At 37.2% G+C, this 15,921-nt stretch overlaps 1 protein-coding gene across 3 annotated transcripts in view; it reads left to right on the forward strand.

Moving 5' to 3' along the window:
• Positions 1-15,921, forward strand: part of TPR (translocated promoter region, nuclear basket protein) — a 45,790-nt gene that overhangs the window by 17,700 nt on the left and 12,169 nt on the right. For all 3 annotated transcript variants that reach the window (XM_075711561.1, XM_075711562.1, XM_075711563.1), the window contains exons 22-40: positions 270-436; positions 1,429-1,581; positions 2,282-2,398; positions 3,507-3,710; positions 3,803-3,987; positions 5,016-5,163; positions 5,555-5,692; positions 6,417-6,548; positions 6,810-6,940; positions 7,314-7,524; positions 7,894-8,040; positions 8,502-8,700; positions 9,303-9,508; positions 10,255-10,316; positions 11,276-11,484; positions 11,796-12,068; positions 13,180-13,328; positions 14,198-14,281; positions 15,402-15,602. In XM_075711561.1, the coding sequence (XP_075567676.1) occupies positions 270-436; positions 1,429-1,581; positions 2,282-2,398; positions 3,507-3,710; positions 3,803-3,987; positions 5,016-5,163; positions 5,555-5,692; positions 6,417-6,548; positions 6,810-6,940; positions 7,314-7,524; positions 7,894-8,040; positions 8,502-8,700; positions 9,303-9,508; positions 10,255-10,316; positions 11,276-11,484; positions 11,796-12,068; positions 13,180-13,328; positions 14,198-14,281; positions 15,402-15,602 (3,116 nt within the window). The remainder of the gene's footprint in view (positions 1-269; positions 437-1,428; positions 1,582-2,281; positions 2,399-3,506; positions 3,711-3,802; positions 3,988-5,015; positions 5,164-5,554; positions 5,693-6,416; positions 6,549-6,809; positions 6,941-7,313; positions 7,525-7,893; positions 8,041-8,501; positions 8,701-9,302; positions 9,509-10,254; positions 10,317-11,275; positions 11,485-11,795; positions 12,069-13,179; positions 13,329-14,197; positions 14,282-15,401; positions 15,603-15,921) is intronic.

Consider the following 15,921-nt stretch of genomic DNA (forward strand, 5'->3'; position numbering starts at 1 on the left):
CAAAACTTACTAAAGGATCCCTTTTATTTTTATTTGAAATAACTTACGTCTGTTAGGTTAGTTATTTTTAAATAGCCAGGGGTTTTTGTCAACAATGTTTATTGTAAGCCATTGTTTTGGTTAGGGCTGACGATTTTATTTAGTGAAGCTTTGTAAGGGTGATTGTTTTTCATGTTATTGTCCTAAAAAGACTTCAGTTTTCAACAGAACAGTGGTTTAATAAACAGAAATAAACTTCATCAGTTAATAAATGTGTTCTAATATTATAGGTCAGCCTAATACAAATGAAGATGTGGATGATCTTGTAAGTCGTCTAAGACAAGCTGACGAACAAGTTAATGACCTGAGGGAGAGACTCAAGACTAGTTCTAGTAATGTGGAACAGTACAGGGCCATGGTTCTTAGCCTAGAGGAATCCCTTAATAAGGAAAAACAAGTAAGTAGTTACCATTGTTTATTAGAGTGAAAAAGAAACAAAACCAAAGGGTTTTTTTTTTTGGGTGGGGTGTTTTTTTTTCGTACTACAGTACAATACAGTCTGTAGGATTATGGGAGGAATTACAAAAAACCTAAAGTCAGTTTAGAAGGCATTAGAATATAATGTAGTAAGACCATATTTTAGACAATTTTATTAAAAACACTTTTAATCATGGTGATATTAAAACTTTTTGCAACACATTTTTAAAATGTTGAATTGTAAATTTGACTCAAAGCTGTACTCGGCCAATGTCTTCCTTTGAAAGAGGGGAATTGACTTTTAAAAACTCTTTGTTATAACCCTGTGATCAATGATTAAAAATATTAATTAGCTGTCAGTCAAAAACAATTAAATTCACGCCTTCTGCATCAGTAAGGTCTTCAGTGATGCAAAAGTGCACTCTATATACTATTCATGGGAAGAGCTTAATAACAACTTTCCACTTGTGTACTCCACCATATTAACAGCAAATGAAGCGTGTTCTTCCAAGCTGTTCAGCGTATCAAAGATAGATTGGGGAAACAGAATTCTTATTTTTTTATACTGAAGTTACAGCACCAGTAGACAATGGAGTGCTATTTGTCTAGTATGCAAGTTCTCTGCCTGTATGTGTTCTGTTACTGTAAAAACTTCATTGTGGCTTGGTATGCTTTAACAGCATTGCAGACTTTAGGGTGTAATAAAAAGATATGCTGGCTGCTGCACTTTTGAGTGCAGTCAATTTAAACTGTTCTTAGATGTACTTCATGAGGTATTGCAGCTTTGAAGGGAAATTAAAAAAAATATATTTTCAATGCTATTTGTGATTTTCCACATTTTCAGTGTTGTTCTAAATGAGATGCTGAGAATACCTATTCTGGCTTTAAATTGTTCATAAAATACTGGTTCACATCAGAATACCGTATTTAAAGGGGAAAAAAAGTGATCTCTTATGATGGATTTTAATGAAGGTGACAGAGGAAGTTCGTGCAACAGTTGAAGCTCGTCTGAAAGAATCTTCAGAGTATCAAGCACAGCTGGAAAAGAAGCTGATGGAGTCAGAGAAAGAAAAGCAAGAACTGCAAGAGGAGAAGCGTAAAGCTGTGGAGAATATGGAACAACAGGTATGCACTGAATGGCCCCTTCCTTAAACTCCCTTGTAGAGAGCCCACAAGAACATGCTTTTCTTAATTCCCTAAACTTCAGTTTGTTTTCCCAGTATAGTAGCATCCAGAACTAAATCTTTTAGGATGTACAAAAGGCTAACTAAATTTGTTTCCAAACATGCGTAGTACATTAACTTTATCACTTTGTTAGGGTGATTGTGTTAAAGCCGTCACTATCTGCCTGAACTTTGAGCACTGTTCGCAGAAAAACATGAGTAAAAGCTTTTGAAAAAGGTTTCAGAACATGCTTTTTGGAACATGAGCCAAAACCAATTTGTAGTATGCATGTATTTTAAAACCAGAGTAGTCTATTCTTATTTGTCTGGTTTATGTCTGGGCTCTTACTGGGGTTGAAAGAAACAAGATGACTGCAACCAGAATTACTGCAGGCCTGATTCGGAAAGAACAGTAATATATTTTTAGCAGGAAAGAGCTCTGTATATTAATAAGTCAAAATCTTGAAGGTATTTCTCTTTAGATTAAAATTAGTATTTAATAAATAAATAAATAAAATAACCCCCTTTGGTTCTATGTTATTCATGACTGTCTACATTCAAAGCCTTGCTGTATTCAGTGCTCTGTAAAATACTTTGCCATTTAGTCTTGCTTTTGTTCTTGCTGTGTGTTTTTGTTGTTCCCCCCTCCCCCATCACTATAGCTATCAGAACTAAAGAAGAGTCTGTCAACCGTGCAATCAGAAGTTCAGGAAGCTCTTCAGAGAGCCAGCACAGCTCTAAATAATGAACAGCAAGCCCGACGTGACTGCCAGGAGCAAGTATGTTTGTAGTATTTGCCTATTTTAGCCAGAGGTAGTAAACTTAATGTTAGTTTTTCATTGTTTTTTAGTTGAACTCAAAAAGTTTTTTGAAGGTAGTGCTGCTAATTAGAGGCTTGTGGAGGCAAGAAAAGCTCTGTAAGAGCACTTTGTCTATTTTGTGAATAGCTGCTTATTTAGTGCGTCATTCTTCCACCTGATCAAACATAGTGGTAATATCAACTAAACTGACTTTGAATATATAGTTGTGTTGTAAGCACAATTTGTGTCATGTTTAAGAAAACAACAGAAGATGCAATGGATTACTGTTTCTAAGGTGTGTTTCATTTTGTTAAAAAATGAATTGGGGAATGTAATTAACTGTTTTTAATGAATTGCTACCTCACTCTCCTGAGGGGGGAGCAAAAAAGAAAGCTGAGCACTCACAACAAGACAATGGGGAAAATATTTTTTGAACTCGAAACATAATTGTCATTTTTTAAAACTGTGGGGCAATATGATATTTAGGAGCACCTGATAAGATTGTCTTGTACCAGCTGTTATTTAAAGGGAATCTACTTTCTGCAGGTGATAATTCCAGCAACACTGATTGGTGTAAAGGATGTAGAAGAACTTTTGGCTGTTATTTAATCCAACCCCAAATGTAGTAGACAGGCGTTTCCATTTTTTTTCAGCTAATACTATGACCATAGTCTGTCCTTAGTTTTTTAACCTCATGCTGTAAATATCTTTGCCCATTCACATATAGAAGTAACCAGTGGATGTTCTGAGACTAATACCTGCCTGTTATCCGTGCAGAATCTATAGCAAGAGGTTTGATTGTAGAGTAACTATAGAGTGCATCCTCCTTCTAGCTACTCAAATTATTTCAAATTCTGATTTTTTTTAAAAAGTAGTAATTTCTTTAACAGAACCATACTAAGCTCATCTGTGGGGTTTTTGGTTGGGGTTTTTTTTTTTTTTCTTTTTTACTTGAGAATGACAAAGGTTTTGGCCATCGATTTTCTTTTTGATTAGTGGCTACTGACTTTGTCTAGAATTTGAGAATCTCTTTGTACGTAGCAAAGATATATAACTTTAAAGGTAACTTTTTTTTTTCTTTCTGCAGGCAAAGATGGCTTCTGAAGCTCAAAATAAATATGAACGGGAATTAATGCTTCATGCTGCTGATGTTGAAGCATTACAGGCTATTAAAGACCAAGTTGGCAAGAATGCAGCAGTCAGGCAGCAGCTAGAGGAAGCTGCTCAGAAAGCTGAGTCTGAATTGTTAGAGTGCAAAGCCTCCTGGGAAGAGAGAGAGAGAATGATCAAGGTATGACTTGGTTTTTATGGTTTCAGTGGGGTTTTTTCAGTTAACAGAAATTCAGCCACAGAATTCACAGCCATTGAACAATTTTGTTGTAGGATGAAGCTTCAAAACTTGCATCCCGCTGTGAAGATTTGGAAAAACAAAATCGATTATTACATGAACAGCTGGAAAGTCTGAGTGATAAGATGGTGACCTCTATGAAAGAAGCCATGCCAACTGCAGTGAATGTTTCTCTCAATGAGGAAGGCAAATCCCAGGAACAAATCTTAGAAATTCTTAGGTAATTTTAGCTTTGGGCTCCTTCTCTCGGTGGTTATAAATTAGTTGCCAAATTAAATAGTTCTGTATTACCTTTATATTTGAAGGATAATATATAAAATATAAGTGCTGTTTTGCTAGGTAGGAGGTGGTTGTTCTACATCAGTACCTAAGGGAGGAGATTTCTTTCTACTCCTAGGAAAAAAATGTGAGTCAATTATGACAGGAAGCTAAATCGGATTTTAGCAAATGTGATTGGCACGAAAGCTTCATAGAGGTTGTCGTGGTTTAGCCCCAGCCAGCAACTAAGCCCCACACAGCCGCTCGCTCACTCCCCCTGCCCCAGTGGGATGGGGGAGAGAATCAGAGGAGTAAGAGTGAGAAACACTCCCGGGTTGAGATAAGAACAGTTTAATAACTGAAACAAAATAAAGTACAATAGTAGTAGTAATAATAACAATATAACAACAACAATAATAATAATATACAAAGCAAGTGATGCACAATGCAGTTGCTCACCACCCGCCGACCAATACTCAGACAGTTCCCGAGCAGCGATCGCTGCTTCCTAGCCAACTCCCCCCAAGTTTATATACTGAGCATGATGTCATAGGGTATGGAATAGCCCTTTAGTCAGTTTGGATCAGCTCTTCTGACTATACCCCCTCCCAGTTTCTTGTGCACCTGGCAGAGCATGGGAAGCTGAAGAGTCCTTGACTAGCATAAGCAGTACTTAGCATCAGTTAAAACTAAACATCAGTTTGTTATCAGCATTCTTCTCATCCTAAATCTAAAACACAACACTATGCCCGCTACTAGGAAGAAAATTAACTCTATCCCAGCTGAAACCAGGACAAGGTGATTTTTTTCTCATTGTGGTTTTTAGGGGGTTTATGTAGATTTTCAGGAATTTTAATTTAGGACTTTCTTTTTGCTCTTTCTGAACCAATTTTTGTACTCAGTAGACCTTCAGATATAAGATGCTTCAACTTAAAATGCTTTGTCTTGCATTTTCATTGACATGATGCTTTGTTCATTTTCTTATTGCAGATTTATACGTCGAGAAAAGGAGATTGCAGAAACTAGATTTGAGGTGGCCCAGGTGGAGAGTTTGCGTTACCGTCAGAGAGTGGAACACCTGGAAAGGGAACTTCAGGAACTGCAGGACAGTCTCAATGCTGAGAGAGAGAAGGTGCAGGTATGGTTGGATAGTATTGGTTATGATTTCAATAAGTAGAGCGAGCTGTTCTCTGTGTTCTACCCTTTGTCTTTGCTGCTTGTGCCCAAAAATGAAGAGTTTTGGAAGAACTGGGAGCTTTTAAGCTGAGGTTGCTATATAGCCAAATGGAGGGTCTTGTTCCGAGTCCTGTGAAACAGTGTGGCAATTCCAAGATCACATAAATAGGGAAAATAATTTCTCTCATATTTTTTCCCATCTCCTATTTCTTAAGCAATATTTATTTCTTTCGAATGTACATGTGACAAAATGAATGCCATGATAGCTTTCCAAGATGGTGTTATGCCAGATCCAGGTAAGTACATATGCATGTGCAAGCAAAACAAGTGACCATGTTAAATATTTTCAAAAGGTAACAGCAAAAACCATTGCACAGCATGAAGAATTAATGAAAAAAACTGAGACCATGAATGTACTTATAGAAACCAACAAGATGCTAAGAGAAGAGAAGGAGAGGCTAGAACAAGAGCTACAACAAATTCAAGCAAAGGTTAGTACTGAGGTTCCCATAAATTTTTCAGATATTCAAGTTGATGTATTAACGCCTGGTTATACCATTGCTAACTACAATAAATATGGGATTTAAATTGTGATTATTCCTTAATGTCATATACAAATGAGGAAACTTTCCATTTAGAATTCAGAAGACGTTGGTCCACCTAGAATATTGGAAAGGTTAAAGTTTGGTTTCAATTAAATGAAACTGAAAACTGGCATTTATCCTTGGCTAGAGGTATATGAGTAAAAAAGGTGTTGTCAACAGATAAATGAAAAATGGCACAGGAATACATATAAAGCAGACCACAGCTTTATTAAGAGTTTAAAAGGAAGATACATGCCTCTTCCCATTTCTACACAGCAGTTATTTTAATGGAATCCAGTGCAGTGTTGCTTGGCTTCTAACATGTAATTAATAATCCATTTCCTGTACCAAAGTACAAAGAGTGTGAATCTAAGATTGTGAAGTCGTACCTATATTTTTTTTTTTTTCCTCTCTGTAGGATCATCCCCTGCTCTTGCTCCTTGTCCTTCTCCCTGCCCCCAGCTGGCCACTGAAAGGCAGAGAGTTGGAAAAGAAGCTGTATGATGACTTCTTGTGGGTGTTGGGTTTGCTCTCTGTCCTCCTTATCGTCATTGTCCAAGGCCTGCCACATTCCATTTCCTTCGGTCTCATAAGATCCAGAGGATTTAACCCACAGTTGTATTTTTTTCAGGTACGCAAGCTTGAGGCAGACATTCTACCTCTACAAGAATCTAATGCTGAACTGAGTGAGAAAAGTGGAATGTTGCAGGCGGAGAAAAAGCTGTTGGAAGAAGATGTTAAACGCTGGAAAGCCCGGACCCAGGTGGGGAATGCATGTTTTCAAAGAAGGTGTGGAAAAAAAAGAACTGAAAAAAAAAGTTCTGAAATGTCTTAAAAACAACAACCATCTGAGAAATGTATTTGAATTATAAAGCATTTTTTATGCAGCTTCAAAATAGGCTATTCTAATTCATAGGCATTCCAAATCAAAATGTGAAAGCAGTAGCTCTAATTCAAAGCGATTTTCTGGTTATAACTGTATAATCATCTTATGAAAATGCAAACTATTTTCTCAACCCTTCAGCATTTATTGAGTCAACAGAAGGACACTGATCTCGAAGAGTATCGGAAGCTGCTTTCAGAGAAGGAGGCAAACACCAAGCGTATACAACAAATGAGTGAAGAAACAGGCAGGCTTAAAGCGGAAATAGCCAGGTGTGGTATAAGTCAATTAGTAAAAAGCCTTGTGCAAAGCAAAATATTTTAAATAAAGCTGTATCTGGAAGTGTAACTTCTTAACTGTCTCCATGTAACTATGAAACCTTTGGTATTCTTACCGTTGCTTGATAATATGCAGATAAAATGAACTGAGAATTGTTTTGGAAGCTGTCTTTTAGCTGAACTTATTCTTAACTAATGTATTGTAGAATAATTTGTGTTCTACAACTATTCATTTGTATTGCAAAATCCTAGAGAACATAATTCACTACAGATAATGCCTGTGATATTACATAAAAATCAATACATTTCAATATTGCTCAATTTCAAACATCTCATTTGCATCTTCCTCCAATCTCTTGTTATTTAGAACTAATGCATCCTTGACTACAAGCCAGAATCTTGTTCAGAGCCTGAAGGATGAAGTAACTAAAATAAGAACGGAAAAGGACACTTTGCAGAAAGAACTAGATGCTAAAGTGGCTGACATACAAGAAAAAGTGAAAACTATAACACAGGTCAAGAAAATTGGGCGCAGGTACAAGACTCAATATGAGGAGCTGAAAGCACAGCATGATAAGGTAGATATGCTTTTTCTTTGTTTGCAAAGAAATTCTGTAAAAAATACATGTTTTCATCTAGACTCATGCATAATCTAGCTGATGATCTTCATGTTCCTTTAGTATAATACTGTATGAATACTTATGTGTGAAAAGCAGAAAATTACATCGTTTATTCTGCTGTTAGCTTAAACTGCCACAAAGCGTGAACTGCATACCACTTAATACTTTGCAGTATTCTTAACAGAACTTCAGCATTCATTAGAATTCCTGGGGGGTTTTGCCCAGAACTTTTTAAATGATCGGTTTGCATGCAGAAGCAACTTGTGAAAGTAATGGTGTTCTGATCAGATGGTACCCTTTAGCCTGATACCACTTGTCATATTTCAGATGGCTGCCAAAGCATCAACTCAGTCTTTTGTAGAACAACAAGAAGAACAAGTTTCTGTCCAGGAAGTACAAGAGCTGAAAGACTCTCTCAGTCAAGCTGAAGTGAAGACAAAGGCTTTGGAGGCTCAGGTTGAAAGTTTACAAAAGGTGAGAACAGAGTGAACAAGGTAAGAACAGTGAACAATTTCAGAGTACTGTACTATACTGCAATCTTGAATGCATAACTGTGAAGAATGTGAGGGTGTTTTTCTGTGTGTGTGTCTGCATGTGCACATGTATGCACAGATGTATGTGAAGTGACCTATTTGTGCCTTTATCTTGTTGGGAAAGAGGGACCTTAAACCTAGTTTAAATCCTGTGTCTAGTGTGTCTCACACTGTTTCTTGGAATAAATAAGTGGGGAAGATAATGCTATTCTCTGAGCTATTGCATTCAGAGAGGACCGAATTCCTATTGTTGATTAGAAGCTTTTTACCCTCAATATAGTGGCCAGCTAATAGTTGGTCCTTGGAGCTTGTTAGGCTATGTATTTGCCAAAGTAGCTGGTTATGGACAATAGCTACAATCTCTCTCTCTCCCTCCCTCCCCCCCATCTGTCCCCCCCCCAGACTACAGCAGAAAAGGAAAGTGAAGTTAGAAATCTTCAGGAGCAGATAACACAGTTACAATCAGAACTTGCTCGTTTTCATCAAGATCTGCAAGAGAAGACTACGCAGGAAGAACAGCTCAGGCAACAGATCACTGAGAAGGAAGAGAAAACTAGGAAGACCTTGCTTGCGGCCAAGCAGAAAATTGCACAGTTAGCAGGTATTACAGTATTTTTTTTCTGTCTTTAAGGTGTCGTCTTCTGTTTGGGTTTTTGATTATTTCTATGGAAAAGCATTTAGACAGGATGCTTAGGAAAACATGACCTACTTCATATTTTACTTAAAAGTTTTTTCTAGATTAGATGTTACAGGACTTGTTCTAAAACTGAAATTTTAAATCCTTGAGGAGATGATAAAAGTACACCTCCAGCTGTACACCGGAGGTAAAAAAAATTTTGCTTAGTTTTGGCCAGCCAACACGATAACCCCCATTTTTTATTGTTTTGTTGATTAGAGCAGATTGACCCTACTAACAACTCGGGTAATTCTCCCCTTCCCTCCTTGTTCTTTTGTGACTACTTTAATTTTTTTAATCTATATATTTTTATTATATATTTATATTTTTAGTTTATTTTAATTGCAATCAAATAGAAAAATGGCATGTGAAAGTTAAAATTACCTCCAAGAGCTACTTTGATAGCTTAATGTGTTTAAGATTTCAAAATACTTCAATAACCTATTAAAACAGACAGGTATTCAGCATGCAGAGACTTAGTAGGCAGCTTTACAGTGGCAAAACTGAATTCTTTCCTATTCAATTAGGTACAAAAGAACAGCTAACAAAAGAAAATGAAGAGTGGAAGCAAAAGAGCAGTTCATTAGAAGAACAGAAAACTGAATTGGAGGTGCGGATGAGTGCACTCAAATCACAGTATGAAGGTCGAATCTGCCGTCTGGAAAGAGAGCTTAGAGAGCAGCAAGAGCGACACCATGAACAGCGAGATGAGCCACCAGAGTCTACAAATAAGGTACAAAATCCTTTTAGCTAGCTGTGTGAGAGGAAATAAAAAGCTTGCCTGTCTCATGACTGATGAGAACAACAGCTGTCAGTGCAAGTACTGTTGGCCAACTTGGTTTGGTTTTGTGTATACAGTAGTTGATATTCAGGACTACTTTATGTGAAGGTGTTTTTCCTAAATGTTCTAAAAAGCAGATGGAAATTCTTGTCATAGGAATCCTACACTTAAAAAAACAAAAAAAACCAACAACAACAACAAAAAAAGTTAAAAAAAGTCAATGAGCCCAAGAAACTGTGTGCTATTCAAGTTCCCCTGTCCCCTGGTTTTGGAAATACAGAGGTTGGCTTTAGTAACGATTCAGAACTTAATTTAAACTTATTTCCTGCCGTAGTCAGAATTTCCAGTTCTAACAGGTATACAGTTATATCATTCACTGTGATTGGCCAGTGAACTGTTTGCACTCTGCTGTCTATTTTTATATTTTAATCTATGCATTCAGTATAATGGGTTCTAGCTGCTATTGTCTCAATAGCTTCAGAAAATACCTGAGAAATTACTGAATTGGTTTACATACTTGGTATGACTGGTATGATTTGTTTTGGAGAATTTGCAATAATCATGGAGTCTGACTAGGTAAGCTAACAAGTCTGTTAGAGAAATGATAGTAAAGAGATCTGTCTGCTGAAGTATTTTACCAAATTGCTTACTCTGTTTTGTATGTACATGACATGATATTTCTGTTTCTTACTTAATAGGTCCCAGAACAGCAGAGGCAAATCTCACTCAAGTCTGCTCCAGCTTCAGGTGAAAGAGGAATGTGAGTTGAAGGGTTCGGGGGTTTTGCAGAGTTTCTGTGGTTGGTGTTTCTTGATTTTGTCTTTATCTAGTTGCTTCTTTTTTTTTTTTTTTTTTAGTAAACCACTGGCTTTTTGCAATTTTTCTTAAGCAACTTTGAAGATACTGATTGACATTAATATGTTCCTCCTGTTTTCTCAGCCACATTTAATCGATAAAGCTTTTAAGCTGTTAAATTGTCATATTAACCACCAGGAACATGGTATCTGGGAAACATATTTTTAAAAATGTTTACACACTTCAAGATTCTTGAAGTTGTACAGTTTTGATTGTTACCTTTAACTTTTTTGGTTTTGAGGGGGGATCTTCCGTATGCAAGAATCTCAAACATGAGAAATGAACTAAATAGATGGTAACTCTAACAACAGATAAAATAGTCAAATGACTAAGCTCTGAAATGGGAAATATTACTGTCTTACTACATTTAGATAACAAACTCCCTTTCAGCCTTTCAGTTTTTATGACAGCATCCTTTTGAAAGCAAGACTTTCAAAAATACCTCTTAAAATCTGGCTGATCCTTGTCTCAACTGAGAGATGATGTTGCTCTGTATTGAGTGAATCAGGTAATTTAAATGTAAGATGTATTACTCACTGCAATGAACACCCAGCACAGCTAATAGTATGAGCTATGCACTACTACTTTTGATGTGCTTTACAGATTTCTAGTTGATTACCTCTGAAGTAAACCTGTCAAAGCTCTAAGCTGGACAAAATGCTACTGATGGCATAGTGTGTCCGTCTTTTTTTCTTTTTTAACTATAACCAAATTTTGGAAGACAATTCATTATGCCCTTGTCAGGCTTTTACATTTTAAACCTTTAAAAATTAGTAGTTCTGGCTATAGTAATATATTTATATTTGGTATTTTTAAAATCTGCTTTCAGTGCTACCATGATGAAACCAATATCCTGTTTTTCAGTGCTAGCACTTCAGATCCACCAACAGCAAATATTAAACCAACTCCTGTTGTGTCAACTCCAAGTAAAGTGACTGCTGCTGCAATAGCTGGAAATAAGTCTACTCCAAGAGCCAGTATCCGTCCAATGGTTACTCCTGCTACAGTCACTAATCCTACCACTACTCCAACAGCAACAGTTATGCCTACAACACAGGTGGAGACTCAGGAAGGTAAGCGTTTTAGTATAGGATAAGGATCTATAGTAATCATAAATGCTACCTTTGCCTTGAAATCTCAGTAATTACTAGTTTGAAAGTACCTCAAATAGTTTTATTGTCCCTGCATCTCTTTCAGTAGTGCACTTTTATGACCACTTCTGTTGCAACAAAGTTCATGATTCCTAAACTGAAGACAGGTATAAGCAATGTTAAGTCAATCTGCAAAACATTTAATCTGTTTATTTAGGGCATTCTGAAATGGAGAATTTGAACTGTACTAGTTAATACAAAGATAGTTGAATGTGCTACTGTTTGCCTTTCAGCTATGCAATCAGAAGGACCTGTGGAGCATGTTCCCGTCTTTGGAAGCACTAGTGGGTCTGTGCGTTCCACCAGTCCTAATGTTCAGACATCTCTCTCTCAGCCCATCTTGACTGTTCAGCAGCAGACGCAAGCAACTGCTTTTGTGCAGCCCACTCAGCAAAGTCATCCTCAGATTGAGCCTGCTAATCAGGAGCCATCCCCTACCATTGTAGAAGTTGTACAGAGCTCTCAAATAGAGAGGCCCTCCACTTCTACAGCAGTGTTTGGCACAGGTTGGTTTTATTTTATAGGCCTACCTTTTTGAATAGTTCCTTTTAAGTAGCTCTATTTCAACCATTGTCAAACCAGGCCTAACTTCAGCAAAAGAATTTGCTCTTTTTCTTCCCCCCCCCCCCCCCCCCCTTAGTTTATTGCACATTTTACAGGTATCTGAGGTTAGGCTCTTTTCTTGAACCTTCAGAAATGGTGCCTCTGAAATGCTGCTGTCACTGCATTCCTTAAATTAGAAAATAAAAACTTACATGTTTGTTTATCTATTCAGAGCAGCATTGGGGTTTAATACATTAAACCTTGGTGCTTCTGTTTCCATGGTACTGTTGGAGCAAGGTTAATTTTAGGAGTCATGAGTAAGCTACTTAAGCTGGAATATAAAATACAGAGAAGAACTCTAAAGCTACTCAGTGTGATACACTGTTGCACATCTGTTTGCCCTACCTAGTGTAGATTTTGGTGTAGAATCATAGAATTGTTTAGGTTGGAAAAGACCTTTAAGATCATCCAGTCCAACCATTAACCTAACATTACCAAGTCCACCACTAAACCAATTAAGGGTAGAGTAGCAATTTCGTGTTTCCTGGCTTGGTGGCTGGATTATTTTAAATGAAGGTAAAAACTAGGAATCATTAAGATTGGAAAGGATCTTTTAAGATCATCAGTCCAATCATCAACCCAACACCACGATGCCTGCTAAACCATGTCCCAAAGTGCCATGTCTACTCGTTTTTTGAACACAAGATGTAGAATGTTTATTCCCCAAAATATGCTTTTGTAAACTGCTTTTTTTGTTTCCCAGCTGGTACTCTGTTAAACTTTTAAGTGTACGTGTCAGAAGCAAAGATGTTGGAAAAAATACTTTAGTTGTACCCTGAAGCTTACATTTGGGGTCAGTTAGGTTGTGAATATAGGTTCAAGAGCATAAGACTTGTAACAAAAGGGGCTGATGTTTTCATGTCCTAGGAAACAGCACATGGTGATTCCATCGGATTCTATTTGTTATCATTCAATGCAGGAAAAGAGACAATCTTCCAGACTAAAACACCAAACCTTTTGATTTTCTGTTTTGTACATTTGTTGTCCTGAAAATAACTGAGAGGCTCTTTTAAGTTTCAGCTACCCCAAGTTCCTCGCTGTCTAAACGTCCACGGGAGGAAGAGGAGGATAACACCGTGGAAAACTCGGACCAGATTTCAGAGGAAACAGTGGATGTACCTCTTCCAAAGAAACTGAGAAGCATACAGAGAGTTGGACCTGAGGTTTGCAAGAACATAAAACGCTACTACTTAATCTGTCCCTTTCGAAGATTTTAATGCGAAGAGCAAGTATATTACCTCAGTGCAAGTCAGTTAATTCATAACGCAACTTTTTAATCTGTCAGGGAGGAAGCAATTATGTTTGGGTATCATAAAAGGCAGAGGTTATACCAGTTGCAATGAATGATGCAAATCCTAGTGAACTGTAGAATGGAAGAGAGAGGGCCATATCCTAACATAAGGAGGAAGAAAAAATATTTTTCAGGTAGGTATTCTGGAATAAATCTGGAAGGTATTCTGGAATAAAATACAGTGTACTTGAGGAGATGCCAGGGAAGCAAAGATGAGTTCCATGGAAGAGCTTACAGGAGATGCATGTGAAATATTGGTGTGAGGAAATTGGGATGTCCTGCAAAAAAGGAATGAACTTGAGACAGAACCTCATAATAGGCAACTCATGAATAATGTTAAGGAAGTCCAAGATGTTTTATTAACTCTTGTACAAGAGGGATGTTGCATAACAGAAAAGGGCAAGATTGTGTAAGAACATTAACACTTGATTAGCTGAGAGGATGGAGATGGAATGGGAGACCTTGAGGGTTCTTTTTTGGTCCTGAAAAGATTTAGAGACACTGAGGATGCACTGGACTGCACTGGAATGGGGAAATTGTATTTCTCCAGGGCAGAGAAATGGGGTGCTAGATAAAAGCAGAGCTAAGGAATAATAGTAAAAGGGGAACAAAATATTGCCCATGGTCTCTGTGGGAAAAGGTAAGGTTTTTTTTAAAAAGTAAAGTAAATCTCAGACGTTAAAGAACGAAACATTAGGGCTAATGATGTGTTTTAAATGAGAAAAATATATGTTCTTTCAGGAGGAAGTGACAGCAGAAGAGAGCACTGATGGTGAAGTCGAAGCTCAAACATACAATCAAGATTCACAAGACTCAATTGGAGAAGTAAGCATATTTGAAAAGAAAAAAAATCTTCATTACAGCAGAAATAGTTATCTTGCCTCTCCCCCAACTCTCGATATTTTTATATTTCAAATCGGATCCTGCAGGTTTCCAGTGGAAACCACTTAAAACCTTTTAAAGCTTAGGCTCGCAATGTTTAAGGATAGATACTCAGTTTTTCTTGTACTCTGCAAGTACCTGTGTAAGTAACATTCAGAATGTTAATGAAGCTTTGCAATTTTGAATTGTAATTCGATGTGTTGTTTTAGAAATTGTATTATCTTTAACCCCAGTTTTATGTACTGAAACTGAGATGCAGAGGTTAAATGAGTCACAGTCTTAAAATGGAATTGGAGTTTTCATTTCTTCACTTACTCCTTTAGAGTACTTCTCTTTGATTTCTGGCTTTTCTTTTACAGAATGATTTGGCAAATCCTTAACCAAGCTTAGTGTTAGGGGTTTTGTTTTGGGTTTTCTTTTTTCCTGAACACTTCTGGTCATACTTGTCAGATTCAGTTCAAATGTTTTGAATATACATATGTGCTGAATGGAAAGAGAACTATTTCCTAGCTCTGTGTCTGGCTATCATGTGAATTGCATTAGTGTTCCTCCAGACCAGAAGAACTCTAAAACAGCAGCTCAGAGTTCATGCTTAGAAGAGAGATGGTTGTTCCTTGATGCTGCAGAGACTTTTAGTTGCCTGTAGTTGATTGCTGACAATCATCTGTAGCATTCTCTTTTGTCCTCTCCTATCTTGGTTATTAAGAAACAGCAGTAACTAGAATTTCTCTTCTAAGCATTGGAGTCTGTTTCTCTTCTCGTTGTCCCATCACCAGTCTTGTGCACTGACAGTAACTGCAGTGTTGGTGGTGTGCTCAGAGAGTGAGCATATGAATACAGTATCCCTAATGATGGCACCTATTCCAAATCAGATTTGGAAGTGAACGACAAAATACTTGTACTTGTGTTGTAGAGCAGGCCTCCATTTGGTCAAGTTGAGAGCAGGAGTGGAAACAGGAAAGCTTTTAGAAATACATAGGCACTTTCCTGAAGAATATTTTAAAAATTGTATATGCTGCATTTCATTTTGTTTCTTCTGGTAATTTACTTCTATCTTTTACAGGGTGTTACCCAGGGAGAGTACACTCCGATGGAGGATAGTGAAGAAACTTCCCAATCTATCCCAATAGATCTTGGACCTCTTCAGTCAGATCAACAAAATACTTCATCATCTCAGGATGGTCAGTCCAAGAGAGATGATGTCATTGTAATTGATAGTGATGATGAAGATGATGATGATGAAGAAAACGAAGGCGAGCAGGAAGTATGTATATCATAGAATTACTTTATTTATGAACTACTTTATTTATGATTTTGTCTTTGATCAGATGTAAAGCTTACCTGGCAGGACTAATTTAATCAAAATATTTTTTTGACTGTATAAATAGCCTGCATTTATGTAGCCTGAACTTCTAGTGTTTTAAAGATACTTGCTCATTTAGTTTGATGGGGTTTTTTTCTTTTAAGTCATAAAATTCTGCAGTGCTTCTAGATTATCTATGACTATTCAATATACAAGGGTGGCCTCTGTGAGGAGAGGCTGAGGGCTGTCCCATGCTGGACACAGCCTGTTCCAGCTGGCA

The sequence above is a fragment of the Pelecanus crispus genome, chromosome 5, assembly GCF_030463565.1.
Source record: "Pelecanus crispus isolate bPelCri1 chromosome 5, bPelCri1.pri, whole genome shotgun sequence".
NCBI lineage: Eukaryota > Metazoa > Chordata > Aves > Pelecaniformes > Pelecanidae > Pelecanus > Pelecanus crispus.